Source organism: Tupaia chinensis, unplaced genomic scaffold (assembly GCF_000334495.1).
Source record: "Tupaia chinensis unplaced genomic scaffold, TupChi_1.0 Scaffold142846_1, whole genome shotgun sequence".
NCBI classification, from domain to species: Eukaryota; Metazoa; Chordata; class Mammalia; order Scandentia; family Tupaiidae; genus Tupaia; species Tupaia belangeri.
The window spans coordinates 676,561-692,589 of record NW_006202691.1 but is presented as its reverse complement, the minus strand read 5'-3'; the positions used below and the strand labels follow the sequence as shown (position 1 = coordinate 692,589).

The 16,029-nt window shown below is 41.1% G+C and overlaps 1 protein-coding gene and 1 long non-coding RNA gene across 2 annotated transcripts in view; one reads left to right on the top strand and one right to left on the bottom strand.

Annotated features, from left to right (window-relative positions):
• Window positions 1-9,355, top strand: part of LOC102477417 (uncharacterized) — a 26,902-nt gene extending 17,547 nt beyond the window's left edge. The window contains exon 3 of the long non-coding RNA XR_336741.3: window positions 8,557-9,355. This is a non-coding gene — a long non-coding RNA (uncharacterized LOC102477417). The remainder of the gene's footprint in view (window positions 1-8,556) is intronic.
• Window positions 1-16,029, bottom strand: part of TRAF5 (TNF receptor associated factor 5) — a 63,488-nt gene that overhangs the window by 5,547 nt on the left and 41,912 nt on the right. Inside the window, exons 5-9 of the mRNA XM_027766375.1 lie at window positions 15,438-15,602; window positions 14,203-14,280; window positions 13,818-13,892; window positions 11,463-11,555; window positions 5,545-5,685 (exon numbers count right to left, since the gene is read on the bottom strand). Of these exons, the coding sequence (XP_027622176.1) occupies window positions 5,545-5,685; window positions 11,463-11,555; window positions 13,818-13,892; window positions 14,203-14,280; window positions 15,438-15,602 (552 nt within the window). The remainder of the gene's footprint in view (window positions 1-5,544; window positions 5,686-11,462; window positions 11,556-13,817; window positions 13,893-14,202; window positions 14,281-15,437; window positions 15,603-16,029) is intronic.

Sequence of the window (16,029 nt, the reverse complement as noted above, 5' to 3'; positions counted from 1 at the left end):
AGGAATGAGACCACCTGTTCTGGCCTGAACACTTCAATTAGTGCAGAAGTCCCTGGGGAAGACCCAGTTGCTCTCTCAGATAGAAGAGAATAACTAAGACTATCCACCCTTGCCTTAAGTGCCTTAATTCTGACTGATCAGTTTTTGTATTACAAAAAGCTCAGAAGTGAGATAGTAACAAATGATGGATTTTTTTTCTTGGATACACTCATATATGTGTGTGTGTATATTTCTCTCTCTGTGTGTGTGTATGTACACACACACATGTACATATTTAGTCATGTGCCACATAACAATGTTTAGTTCAACTACAGACTGCAAAACACTGGTGGTCCCCTAAGATTATAGTAGAAGTGAAATATTCCTATTGTTTAGGGACATCATAGCAGTAGTAATGTTGTTCAAATGACTGAGTAGACAGACCTAGGCTAATGTATGTGTTTACATCCTTCATTTGAACAAAAACGCTTAAAAAGTTTTTTTAAAAAATTAATAGAAGAAAGTTTATAGAGTCTCAAGCTCCAGCTGGTAGCTGAGCATACATGCTCCAGGATCTATGGGCCCACGGCTGCCATCAATGTCACTGGAGTTCCTCAAGACTCATCTGTTTCATCTGCCCACTATATACTCGGCCATCATAAGCCACCATCATGGTGAAACTCACTAAGGCTGGTAAAAATCAAGGTGACTCCCCCAAAAATGGCTCTTCCTCCAAAGGAGATAGAAGAAGACAGAGAGGATGAGGAAATGTCAGAAGATGAAGATGATGATAGCAGTGGAGAAGAGGTTATCATCCCTCAGTAAAAAGGTAAGGCTGCCACAACTCCAGAAAACCCGCAGAAAAGCGAGAAGAGGGCTGCCATAACTCCAGCAAAGTAAGTGGTAGTTTCCCCAACAAAAAAGGTTGCAGTTGCCACACCCAAGAAAGAAGTGGTCACCCCAGGCAAAAAGGCAGCTGCCATACCATCCAAGAAGACAGTTATACAGCCAAAGCAGTCACAACACCTGGCAAAAAGGGAACCACCGCAGGCAAAGCATTGGTAGCAACTCCTGGTAAGAAAGGAGCTGCCATCCTAGCCAAGGGGGCAAAGAATGGCAAGAATGCCAAGAAAGAAGACAGCAATGAGGAGGAAGGAGAAGACAGTGAAAATGATGAGGATGAAGATGAGGATGAATCTGAGCCAGCAGTGATGGAAGCAGAAGCTGCCACCCCAGCCTCAGAGGAGAATGAAGAGGAGGGAGGATGAGGAAGATGAGTATGAAGAAACAGCTATGGGGACCGCATCAGCCAAAGGAAAGAAAACTCCTGCAAAAGTTGCGCCTGTGAAAGCTAAGACCGTGGCTGAAGATGAAGAGGATGATGAAGATGAGAATGATGAAGATGAGGTTGATGAGGAAGATGAAGAAGAGGAAGAGCCTGTCAAGTTTCTGGAGAACAAAAGGAAATGACCAAACAGAAAGCAGCTCCTGAGGCCAAGAAACAGAAGGTAGAAGCCACAGAACCAGCTACATCCTTCCATCTGTTTGTTGGAAACTTGAACAATAACAAAACTATTCCTGAATTAAAAACTGGTAGTAGTGATATTTTTGCTAAAAATGATCTTGCTGTTGTGGATGTCAGAATTGGTACATCTAGGAAGTTTGGCTATGTTGACTTTGAATCTGAAGATCTAGAAAAAGCTTTGGAACTCATTGGTTTAAAAGTCTTTGGCAATGAAATTCAACTAGAGAACCAAAAGGAAAAGACAATAAGAAAGATCAAGGTGCAAGAACACTTTTGGCCCAAAATCTCCCCTACAAAGTCACTCAAGATGAATTAAAAGGAGTATTTGAAGATGCCATGGAGATCAGAATAATCAGCAAAGATGGAAAAAGTAAAGGGATTGCTTATACTGAATTTAAGACAGAAGCTGATGCAGAGAAAACCTTTAAAGAAAAGCAGGGAATAGAGATTGATGGACGGTCCATTTCTCTATACTACACTGGGTCAAAATCAAGACTGTAAGAGGTAGAAAGAATAGCACTTGGAGTGGTGAATCAAAAACTCTGGTTTTGAGAGATCAGCAGTTGGCATAATGTCTATGTTGCTGGACTCTCATGTAGTCGACCGCTGTTCGAGTCCCAGATCTGGTGGCTTAAACTCACGCCAGGCACATGTGCATGCATGCCCAAGATCCCAAGAGTGAAATGGAGGAAAAGGGATTGTGGTGTGGCCGTCCCGAGGGGTGATTTCTCATTTTCTGTCTCTCTCTCTCTGTCTTTCTGGCAAGTGCACACGCCCTATACCAAAACCCTCTAAAATAAATAAATTAAAAACAAAAACAAAAACCTCTGGTTTTGAGCAACCTCTTCTACAGTGCAACTAAGGAAAGACTTCAGAAAATATTTGAGAAGACAACTTTTATCAAAGTGCCTCAGAGCCAAGATGGCAAACCTAAAGGATATGCATTTATAGAATCCGCTTCATTTAAAGATGTTAAAGAAGCTTTAAATTCCTGTAATAAAAGGGAAATTGAAGGCAGAGCAGTCAGGCTGGAGTTGCAAGGACCCAGGGGATCACCTAACGCAAGAAGTCAGCCCTCCAAAACTCTTGTTTGTCAAAGGTCTGTCTGAGGATACCACTGAAGAGACATTAAAGGAGTCTTTTGATGGCTCTATTTGTGCAAGGATAGTCACTGACCAAGAAATAGGATCCTCTAAAGGGTCTGATTTTGTAGACTTTAACAGTGAGGAAGATGCCAAAGCTGCCAAGGAGGCCATGGAAGACGGTGAAGTTGATGGAAACAAAGTTACCTTGGACTGGGGCCAAACCTAAGGGTGAAGGTGGCTTCGGGGGTTGTGGTGGAGACAGAGGAGGCTTTGGAGGCTGAGGTGGAGGCAGAAGTGAATTTGATGGCAGAGGCCGAGGAGGCTTTGGAGGGTGAGGTGGTTTCTAAGGAGGAGGGAAGGAGGAGGAGACCATAAGTCACAAGGAAAGAAGATGAAATTTGAATAGTTTCTCTGTCCCTCTGTCTTCCCTCTTCCATTTGAAAGCGATTTTTACTCTGTTATCTGATCACTGACAGAGCCTTCTGAGGACAGTTCAAGACAGTGTGCAGTCCTGTGGTCTACTTGGAAAGCCGTAGAAATAACGTTTCAAGGGAGATCCTCTTGTTAGTTTTGATTGGATATTCATATAAATTTTTTAAAGGGATGAGCAATAGAGCTAACCCTTATCTGTAAGTTTTGAATTTATATTGTTTTATCTCGTGTACAAAACCATTTATTTCCCCTACAATAGTTTTTTTTTAGCGTTGGGGAATTGTAAAGGAAAGCAGAACGTTTTGTCATGATTTTTGCTTTGATGACTTTAAGACAAGTTTTTTTTTAAAAGTCCTAAACTCTGGGAAAAAAGAAAAAAGCTTATTGAAGAAGGATATCAAGAAAGAATACCAAACTGTTTTATTACAGAAGTATCAAGAAATTTAAAAAGGAAGACTGCTGGGACCAACAGATGGCGTAGCGGTTATACTGCTGGATTCCCACATGGTCAACCATGGCTTGGGTCCCAGTCTGAAACATGCTGGGTGTATGTGCATGTGTTTTCAAAATCCCAGGAGGAGAACAGAAGAGAACAAATTGTGGTGTGGCTATTCTCCTAGGGGATGCTTTCTCACTTTCCCTTTCACTATCTCTCTGGTAACCATGTACGCCCTAGGGCAAAAAACCTCTAAAAAATATTATTATTTTTTAAAGATTTATTTATTATTATTTTTAATTTGCTGCAGGGCATGTGTACTCACCAGAGAGAGAAAGAAAAAGAGGCAAAGTGAGAGAGCAAGTCGTCAGGTCAAGGACTTGAACTGTGGTCAGTCATGTGGGAGTCTAGTGCCTTAACCACCACACCACCTGCTGGCCACTCCCCACAAAAATTCATTATTGAAAAAAGTATTTTTATACATTTAGGATAGCCTAGGTATACAGTGTTGATAAAGTCTACAACAGGGAACAGTGATGTCCTAGGTCTTTATATGCACTCCCTGGTATACCCAGAGCAACTTTTCAGTCCTGAAAACTCCAATCACAGCAAGTGCCCTATTCCAGTGTATCATTTTTTTAGCTTTTATACCATATTTTTACTGTATTTTTTCTATGTCTAGATACACCAATACCATTGTACAATTGCCTATCGGTATTCAGTATAGCTACAGTTGTAGTCTAAGAGCAATAGGCTGTACCAAGTAGCATGGGTGTGGAGTAGGTCATATAATTTACATTTGTGTAAGTATATGCCGATGTTTGCACAATGAAATCACCTAATGACACATTTCTCAGAACATATCCCTATTGTTAAATGACACATGACTAAATGTACACAAGTGATCTTCAAAAAGTTAATGGAAGAGACCAGCAGATAGCCTAATGGTTATGTTGCTAGACGCCCACAGTTGACTGTGATTCAAGTCCCAAACCTGGTAGCTTCAAACTCACACCAGATGCGTGTTTGTGCATGCCCCAAATTCTGAGAGGAGAATGAAGAAGGGACTGCAGCATGGCTATCCCCTCTGGAGGATGATTGTTCGCTTTCTGTCTCTCTGTCTTTCCAGTGAGTGCATGTACCCTATAGTAAAAAACAACAAAAACAAAACAAAACAGACAAACAAAAAAGTCTCAAAAAAAAGTTAATGGAAAATGCATATATTATGAAAAAATTATTCATGGACTTTAAACTTTTTTTGCACCAAAATAAACTTGTACTTTAATCTCACTTTCCCACAAACTTTCTGAAGTCCCCTTGTACACATACATGCATATGTGTATATATATAAACATACACATATACTGTGTATATATGAAAATTAGATATATGCCCTAGATTTTCTGAGATAATCCAGATTTCAAATACATTGCTCATGTCTTGAAATTTTTTTCACTGTAAATTTTATGATTCAGATAAAAATATTATTCATTAGAAATTAACTTATGATTATTTAACAATCATGATTTACAAAGCAATATTTTGCTATACTGTAATAATGTTTAAAACATTTTCTTCCTAATGGAATTAATAGTTACACTTGGCTGATTAAAAAACTGCAAAACTACAGATGCTCTCAATGAATCTGAAATCAAGAGATTTTATGGGCCCAATGTTAATTAAAATTCTAAGTACCATAAATTATAAAAAAGTATTGTATCAATGTTAAGTTTACTGACATTGCTAAATGTACTGGGGTTATAGGAAAAAATTTCTTACGAAATACATACTGAAGTATGTAGCGATAAGGAGTTATAGTATATGAAGTGTACTCTCAAATAGTTCAGAAAGAAAACACAGACAGACACACATGGAAGGATGAGGGGGAGTGAAAGAGTACAAATGATGACACAAAGGGACAAATGTTGACAATGGCTGAAAGACATTTAGGTATTCTTTGCGCCATTTTATTCTTGCAGCTTTTCTATATATATTTGAAATTATTTCCATTTAAAAAATTAAAAGAAAAGTCCTCAGTGCCAAATGAAAGCCAAATCTTGGTCTTGAATGGGATGGCCATTTCTCACCTGGAGGTTTGAGAGGAAGCTTCCATTTTTGCCAAACAATTGTGCAACCTGTTTGAACTCTTTCTCAAATTTCTTCACGGTTTCCGCTAGCTGTTGGATTTTACTTTCTTTGCGTTCCAGGTTCCTATATAAGTCAGAAATCTAGTAACGGGAATGCAAATAAGGTCACTGAGATGCATGCATACAAGTTAAAACACTACTTGCAGGTAAAAAATAGTTTCTCAGAAAATATAAATATTGGGTCACTGGGAAAGTCAAAATGTATTTAAAAAATTAAATAATTTTTTTAAATTTGTCATAATTATTTATTTTTAACTTGACCAAAGGGAAAGTGAAGAAATAAGCCACCAGGTTCGGGTCTCGAATCAGTCAGGCATTGGGAGTCCAGTACCTTAACCACCACACCATATGCCAGCCTTAAAAACACATTTTGCATTGAAAAACATAGAAAAATAAAAACACATCATGACTTTCCCAACAATAAACACGCACATGCATGTGCGTGCGTGCACATACACACATTTCCAGAAAAATATTTACAGGTTGATTCCCATGTCATTCTAGGAAAATACCTGACTTTCTCAATGAAAATATCTGTGTAGACACACAGACACACACACACACACACACACCCACACACACACAAGTTTCTAAGAAAATATTTACAGGTGGACGGACTCCCATGTAATTCTAGAAAAATATTCGCAGGTTATTCCAAAAATCAGATCCACAGAATTTTAAGTCAGCTTTTTCTATGTTGAATCCACCATGATGGTTCACCTAATGATAGTGACTTCACTTGACTGAATTTACTGAACTGGTCCTCTTCATTCAGTATGTACTTATCAAACAACCACAGGATACTGAGCATAGTGGATGTTAAATAGTGTCAATAAAAATAATAGCTGTAATTTTTTACATGTCTAAAATCCTTATATTCACTAGCTCTTTTAATCCTTAAAGAACCTTAGGAGTTAGGTACGAATAGTCATTTATTTTTCAGATGAGAAAACAGTTAAAATAACCCATCTAGCACACAACCAGCAAGCCAAGTAGAAGGCAAAACATATGGATAGTGTGTTTACTCAGAATTTGTATCCTATTAACCTAAGCATGATCCTAGACAACACTTATCTTATCGCCACATCCATCCAATCTGCCACCTTTAACTCCTAACACATAAGACAAAACTCTCACATTCATTTTTCATTTCATCTCATCTTCTTTAGCACTTCATTATTTTTCACTTGGATGGCTACAGCAGCTTCTAAGTTGGGCCTACATTATCCCTTGTAACCTTGACACACACCAGAATGCAAGTACCACAGGGAGCGGGGACTGGCATGGCTCTCACAGTCCCCTACAGCCCCAGCAAATGGACTGGAGCCTGGCACCAGTCGGTGCTGGGTGTTTGTTAAATGAGCGAATGCTCTCCCTGTCTTTAGTCTGGTTCTTTTCCAACTCATTCTCCATACTGTGACCACAATAATGTTAAGAAAATCTGGTATTGTGCCCTTCCCTGCTTTGACACTCAGTGGCTTTCTATAAAGGCCACTCCAGGTCCTGCATGGTCTGCCCCTGGCTAGCTTTCAGTCTCTCCCCAGTGTGCTCTGCCTGGCAAGGCCATATGACGCCTACATCCCAGCAAGTCCTGCTCACTCAAATACCTCCCTCTTCATCTAGACAGTCCACCTCTCCTCAAGGGCACATCTGCCTCACTAGTACTACCTACCCAGACCACCCATCACGGTCCACAGTACCCCATTCATACTCTAGTGAATAACATCACTTTTATAACTTGCATTTTGATTGTTGCTTTGGTCTTTTTTTCCCTCCTCTAAATTGTTTCTTGAGACCACATCTTACTTATTTCTTTATCCCCAGAGCCTAGCACAGTGCCTGATACACAAAGGACATTTGATGTATGTTTTATAAACAAATGTGCAAATGGCTACAACAACTATTTGATCTCTGACTCTAGAATCCTCTATCTAGGCCCCTAGATTTCCACCTAACCACCCGAACAAAAGCAAACTCAGTGTCTTCTCTCCTACCCTTATCTCTAACTTGCTCCTGTTCGTGTGGTGCCCGTCTCGGTCAATAGCATTCCATGTTTTCGCCCAACTTTCTTTCAACCCAGAATGTCTCTCCACACCCTCTCTCCATCCTACTGGTATGGCTGTAGTTGAGCCCTCATTACCACTACCTCCTCCACTATCTAGCTTTCACCTATTGCTGAAATGCTTTTTATGTGCCAGGGACTGTGCTAAGAGCTTAACTATATTATCTCATTTTACCTTCACCACAACCCCATTTACAAATGAGGAAACTGGAGAAGAGATTTCTGAAATACTTGGCTTAAACTCTTATGACTAGTGTGGAGCCAGGTGCAGACCCAGGCGTTATGGCTCTAGAGAGCCCTCTCTGGTTAAGTGTCATTCTATTACCAGCTATCTCACTATAAAAAACAAACCAACTTATATAGCCAAGTCTTTTCCTATTTAGAAACCTCCACTAGCTTCCTATTACTGACAAACATGTGTTCAAACTTTGGTCCTAAATTCATTCTGAAAGAAGGCAGAGTATGAATGACTTAAAAACTAACTGACTGCAGAATGTTTCAAATTTCTTAGCTTAGGACCAGCAGGTGGCGTGGTGGTTAAGGGCGCTGGACTCCCACATGGCTGACTGCAGTTCGAGTCCTGAACCTGGCAGCTTGCTTTATCACTCTCCTTTCCAACCCCATCCTTTTCTGATCAAATTAAAATAAGTAAACAAAGTTAAATAAAATAATATTAAAAATTTTTTCTTCACTTAATATGGAAGGCCTTTGCCACCTGGCAACACCAGTTTCCAGAAATCTTATCTCACCCTTGGGGAGTCCATTCACGCTAAATGCCCACTTCTTTGATCCATCAGCATTTCTCGGGTTTTCTTGCTTTGATACAACCTCTCCTCTTCTGATGTCCTCCTCCACAACATTTCAACTGACAAGCCTTTTCTTTTGTCAAGATACAGCTTGGATGTTCTACCTTGACGAGCCCGCCCCAGCTCCCCGAGAGCAGACCACGGCAGTCTCCACCCTGCAGCATGTCCTATGAAGCACAGCAACTTGTCTGTTTACATTTCTGTGCATTCTTCAAGGTGGAGGATATGCCCTCCTTCACTCAGGTCCCAAGCAACAAACATTGTACCCGACATGGTGTTTATTGGCGCAATGAATGGATAGATCAATGTAACAATTACACATGAAGAATTTGGGAATATACCTTGCATTTTTACCAAAATTACTATTCAATCAATTTCCAATTTTCTGCAGCATCTGACCCTGAAATTCACATATCTACTTTAATGTGAAATCAGACATCATAAAATAACCTACGGTGGTTAAATTCAGCAACCTGTCTGCAAATGAAGTTTCTTCCCTATACAGGCTTGAAAAGTCTGATCTTCTGAGATGTTCTAACAATAATTAACTTTCATAATAATTGCTCAATAGCCCTAGCATTTACTAAGGTCTACTATGAACATCCCAGGCACTAAGGCCAGCATTATACAGACTTGCACTTACACAGTAGTCCCCCCTTACGCAGTTTTCCTTTCTGCAGTTTCATTTACCCACAGTACAGCATAGTAAGATATTTTGAGACAGAAAAAGAGACCCACCATATTCACATAAATTTCATTAAGGCATATTATAATTGTTCTATTTTTATTGATGATTGTTTCTCTCTTACTGTGCTTAATCCATTCATTAAACTTTATCACATATATGTATATACAGTAAAAAATATTGTATACAAAAGTTTCAGTACTGAGAGGCCAACAGATGGCATGATGGTTAAGGGCGCTGGACTCCCATATGGCCAACCACAGTTTAAGTCCTGGACCTGGTGGCTCGCCTCCTTACTCACTCACTCACTATCTCTCTCTCTCTTTCTCTCTCTCTGTCCCTCTCTGGTCAAATTAAAATAAATAAATAAGATAAATAAATAGAGTTAAAATAAAATAACAACAGATTTCAGTACTGGGACCAATAGATGGCATAATGGTTACGTCGTTGGACTCTCATGTAATCAACCACTGTTTGAGTCTCGAACCCGCAGCATAAAACTCATGCTGGACACTTACATGTGTGTGCCCAAAATCCTGAGAGGAGAATGGAGGAGAAAGGACTGTGATGTGGCCATCCCTCCTGGAGAGTGATTTCTCACTTTCTGTCTCTCTGTCTCTGTCTTTCTGGCAAGTGCACACACCCTGTAGCAAAAATCTATTTAAAAAAAAAAAAAGAAAACAATTAAGTTTTAGCACTATCTATAGGGATCCATGGGGGGACTTGGGAGCGCATTCCCCATGCATAAGGAGGGACTAGTGTAATTCTGTTTTTGTTTTCTTCCTAATTTGCATTTACTCACTGCACATCTTTACAGTGTACAACATGGCTTTTCCTGGCATGAATACAGCGCATATCAGTCCAGTCAAAGGTATTACCATATATTAAGACATTATCGGGAACCAGCAGTTAGCATTATGGCTATGTCGCTGGACTCCCACGTAGTCGACCGTGGTTCACGTCCTGGACCTGGTGGCTTAAAACTCACACCTGGTGCGAGTGCGTGCGTTCCCAAGATCCCGAGAGGAGAATGGAGGAGAAGGGACTGCGGTGTGACCATCCCCCCTGGGGGGTGATTTCTCACTTTCTGTCTCCTATGTCTCTGTCTGTCTGTCTGGCGAGTGCACGTACCCTATAGCGAAAACCTCTCAAAAAAAAAAAAAAAGACATTATCATCAACAGATAACGTCATTTTTGTGTTTATTAAATGCTTTGTTTTTTTCCCTGACTCCCTCCCTCCCACTCCCTATTATCCACTCTTTATTACCCACCCTCTCCTATACTGTCTCTAATACCCACAACTGCCCTTCCTGCTACTATACCTTCCAGTCTTTCAGTTTCTGCTTAAAGTGCATTGGGTATATATTAATATTAAGCAGGGACATACAATGTCTGTCCTTCATAGTCTGGCTTTCTTCGTTTAGCATTAAATCTTCCACATTCGTCCACTTTGTATCAAAGGTCAGGGTCTTGGTGCCAGCTGGTGGCATGGTGGTTGGAGTGCTGGACTCCCACATGGCCGACTGCGATTTGAGCCCCAGACCTGGCGGCTTGCTTTCTTATTTTTTTCTTGCTCTCTCTCTCTCTCTCTCTCTCTCTCTCTTCATCTCTCTCTGGTGAGCACATGTGCCCTATAACAAATTAAATAATAATAGTAATAATAAAATAAAATAATTATTAAAACAAATTTAGGGTCTCATTGTGTTTTTAGGGCTAAGTAATATTCCAGAGAGTACATGTGCCACATTTTCTCAATCTAGGACTACTGTAATTCTGCTTCATAATTACAGCTTAGTAAAATAAGTCTATCTGATACATTTATCAAATTGTAAATCTTCTCAAAGCAAGAATTTAGATTTACTATAAAATTTATAAAACCCATAGTGCCTACAACAGAGAGTCAACTGATGTTTCATAGAAATAGTGATTTAAGTTAAAAACATCAAATACCTACTAAGTGCCTGTTATTAACCAAAAGATGTGTGGATAGGTTCTACAGGTGACCATGGTCTATACAGGAAACACTGACTTAGAGTCAGAAGACACATGTTTGAGATTTGAATTCTACCACTTGTAAGTTAAAAGCTTAGCTACTTCATCTGCTGAATGGGGTAGACCCCAAGACCTCAAAGGTCCTTTCCATTTTGAATGTTTTATAATACTATGAGCCAGTTTGAGTACTTAGTATAAAAACATCTCTCCAATCAACTTATACTGAAACAGAGAATATAAAAATACCAACATAGAGTCTACAAATTCCAGCACACCTGCTGCCTTCCCTTACATTTGAAACTTGGAGATTTACCTGTTCTTCTAACTGGAAATTCTTCTCTAAAACCAGAAGCATGTGGTCCCGCAAGGCTGAATGCTCATGTTCCTGCAGGTTTCCCCGCTTAGCCTTCAATACAAAGAGAAAAATAAGTCATGGTTGACTCTGTCTTTCTGGCGAGCGCACACACCCTATAGCAAAAAAAACTCTCAAAAAAAATAAATAGAAGTCATTGTTGAGAGGCTCCCAAAATAAGAGAAGTAATGAGAATTCTGTGAATGCAAACTTAACAACTTTGCTACTTTTTTGTTGTTGTTTACATTTTCTATAGGGTGTGTGAACTTGCAGAGAGAGATAAGGAGAGAGAAATAAAGTGATAAATCCCTCCCTCCTGGGGAGATGGCCACGCTACAATCCCTTCTCCATTCCCCTCTTGGGATTTTGGTATGCATGCATGCATGTTCAGCAAGTTTTTCAAGCTGTCAGGTCCAGGACTCAAACCACAGCCGGCTATGTGGGATCCAGCCCTCTTAACCACACCACCTGTCAGTCCCACAACTTTGCTACTTTACTTATTTACTTATTTAGAAGTTTTAGCCTTAAGGCGTGTACACTTGCCAGTGATAAAGACAGAGACAGTGAGAGAGAAAGTGAAAACTCACCCCCTAGGGGGTATGGACACACCACAATTCCTTTTCCTCTATTCTTCTCCCAGGATCTTGGTCATGCACGCACACATGCCCGGTGTGAATTTTAAGCCACCAGGTCTAGGACTCGAACCACAGTTGACCATGTGGGAGTCTAGCAATGTAATCACTATGCCATCTGCTGGCCCTGCTACTTTACTTATTTAAAGATACACCCATCTCTAGGTAGATTACAGGAAAAATTACTCTACTGGGTCCCTTTTCCAGATTTAGGATTTTACAGCACCTGTCACTCTCAAAGTTCTCAGTGTTGATTTCTTTCCTTGTCCTGGGAGTATATGAGTGTTTATGACTATATATGACAGTGATTATGTGTGGTTATCATCATCTCACTAATTTCCACATAAAACCTGTCTCCTTGGTGGATTATCTCCAGACCAGTTTGAGGTTGAGGCTGGTTCTCTATGCTGCATCCCTTCACCACCCAGTGATCATGGGCAGAAGTATGTACCATGTCCTGCCGTGGTAGGCCACACTGCTAAGAGTTTGTGCTCCACGGGTTGGGACCACATGGGATGCCAAGGTTTAATTCCTGGTCCAATCTGAAGGTCAGGCATACCGGCATGTGCTATAATCCCAGCGACTCAAGAGGATGAGGCAGGAAGCACTCAACACATCCAGACTCAGTCTTCAAACACACAAAAAGAAGGTATGCAACCTGACATTTATTCTAGCCTGTGCGTATTTGTTGTCTTCAAAATCATTGACTATATTTACAGGAAATGGTTACTTTTCTCCTAATAATATTTGCGGGGTCAGCAAGTGGAATGGTGATTAAGGCAGCTGGATCCCATACAGCTGGTAGCATGGTTTAAATCCCAACCCAGTGGTTTGAAAAATATGCAAGGTGTGTGTGTGTGGTGGTGGTGGTGGTGGTGGTGGTGTTTGTGTGAGCACGTGCATGTGCATGCTCAAAATCCCAAAAGGAGGGAGAAATGAAGAAGGGATTGTGGCATGACCATGTCCCATGTGGGGAAGGATGCTCCCTCTCTGCCTCTCCCTGGCAAGTGCATGTGCCCCCTGAAAAATTTAAAAAAAAAAAAGTGGAGACCAGCAGATGGCGTAATGACTATGTCGCTGAAGTCCCATGTAGTCAACTGCAGTTCAAGTCCCAGACCCAGTGGCTTAAATTCACACCAGGCGTGCTGGGGCCAGGACTTGAACCACAATCGACCATGTGGGAGTCCAGTGATGTAACCATTACGCCATCTGCTGGTCCCAGGTTTCTTTATTTTGAGAATAAAAATCACATGTCTTTTCTCCTAGCATTTATGGTTTTGTTGTTGTTGTTGCTTTTGTATAACAAAGCAGAGAATTTACTGAAGGAGAGGGAAGGAAGAACAGAATTCCCAAGAAGGGAGGGGTCCTGGAAAATGGGTTGCTAAAGAGGAACTTGGGCGAAGAGTTTTTATCTGAGTCCAAGGGGCCTTGTTCAGGCATTTATGATTTTTTTAAATAAACTTTTTAATTAAGAGATTTTTAGATTTACAGAAAATATGGAATAATACAGAACATGATATATTTTATATTTTTTCTCTAGAGAACCCTAATATAATTAAGAGCCTTAAAGTTTTGAGAATTAGATGCCCTTCTGCATCCTAAACAGAATCAAAGGGTAAAATAAACCTGGCAAATAAATTACACAGTAGAATATAGAGACAAAAACAAAAAAGGTATTCCATACCTTTACAGGACAGCCATAGTGTTTAAAAGGACAGTCTTGTTCGGCTTCAGGACACACTGCAAGGTGTTCATTCACCTACAAAAGGGACAACTTGAAGCTATCGAAATTTACCACTGATTTCCAATGGCCTTGTCTCTCTGCAGCAAGCAGGGAACCAAGGGAGGGTGGGGAAGAAGGGAGGGGGCCTGGAGAGGGAACCCGGGCTGGCAAGGAAGGACAGGCTGTGATGAAAATGGAGCACAGTTTGCAGGGAGTTCGGACACAATGATCCTGAGTTAACGGAAGCCTTAGGCCTCTGCTTGTGGGGTTTTCTCAAACATGAACCATAGTGATTTCGAAATCTGTATCTTACACAAAATCTACAGAGAGGAATATTTACAGTTACCTCCATTCTTGGAATAATCTGCACACACTTGTTGGGGCAAGACACCGGGTACTCAGGACACAAGTTTTCCTCATGATTCTGAAACAGAGAACAGGTAATGAAACAAGCCCATGGTTCTCTCTGGTGGCTTCGAAGTATTCACACGCATGTCTCTTTGGGGATATGTAACATGTGATTTACCCTGTATAGGAGGTTATGGCCTAGTTCCAAAAAAGGATTAGAGATGTCTGCTTTCTTGATGTAAAAGAATTTAATTGAAAAATTAAATTTTGGGGACAGCAGGTGGCATGGTAGTTAAGGCACTCATTCCCCAACATGGCTGACTGCATGGTTCAAGTCCTGAACCCAACTGCCTGAAAATGATACTGGACATGTGTGTGTGCATGCCCAAACTCCTGAGAGGAGAATGGAGAAGGGATTGCAGCTTGGCTATCCCACCTTGGAGGGTGATTTATCATTTTTACTCTCACTCTTACTATCTCTCTGTGTCTCTCTCTGGCGAGCATACATGCCCTGTAGCAAAAAATAAATTAAAATTTCTAATTATTCAAAATAAGGTCAGAGGGCCCAATACTCAAAAGAATGCAAACTGGGGGATATTGTTACATGTGAGATGCCCACACGTTTTTTTTTTTTTTTTTTTGACCAAGGTTGTGGCACGCACCAGAGAGAGAGACAGACAGACAGAGAAAGATAGAAACAGAGAGGCAAAGTGAGAAATCACTGCCCAGGGGAGATGGCCACACTGCAATCCCTTCTGCCCATTCTCCTCTCAGGATTTTGGGCATGCATGCACATGTATCCAGCATGATTTTTCAAGCCACCAGATTCAAGACTCATCCCACAGTCAGCCATGGGGGAGCCCAGCGCCTTAACCATCATGCCTCTGGCTAGCCCCACCCACATCCTATTTTTATGCCTATCTCCTGCCTTTCCAACTAGAAGACAGAATATGGAGGGTAGGCATTATTGCCACCTTCTTGTGACCTTGCATCTGGCATCACTCTCACTGAGCAGGTGGCTGAATAATATTTTTGCCAATGACAAATGAAGAGTCCAGCTAATGAGAAGGTCCTAAGCTTCTCACAGAATTCTCAGGTCAGCTAACTCTTTAGACCTGCTCTTGTACAAAAATAGATGCAAAACTGTGTTTCTGGGATTCTACCTGATTCATGGTGACTACTCAGGCAGAAGGCGGCCCCACAGGATGACTGGCTTTTGTTTTGTTTTGTTACCTGCAGATTGATTACCACCACATCCTTTTTGCAATAAAGACATTTTTCCTCTCGAAACTGACAGTATGCACTCAGATGCTCTTTCAGATCCTTCCGCAAGACTAGTTCCCCACAGTTCTCATTAGCACATTGCACAGCTTGAAATAAGCACTGCTGAAGGTGGTCCTGCAACAGAAAACAAGCCAGTAGGACCCACTGACCAGGGCAGTCGGGGGCAGCTGGAAGACCACAGGAAGGAGAGTGATGAGGGACAGCTGGACACGAAGGCCGGCACAAGGTGGGCCAGGGTGGGGGGCAGCCTCTGCCCACAGGCTCTTGGGAGAGAGGCTGGAGAGGGCTATTTGGACTGGAGCCTTGCTGGGTGGGAATGAGGAGGACGGGAAGATGGATGACGAGGGAAGTTGTCAAGTTTCAGGTGATCTAGTAATGTGTTCACATTCTCGGCTTAGTTCTTGGGCATTTTCCTTGGGCTTGACAATTAATTTACCAGACACCTTTTACTTCTATGCACTCTCCATCCCCATACCCCAGGCCCCAGTACTGATCTCTGTAGCGCAGATGGTAAAGGACAGGACAGAGGGAAAAGAAGAAA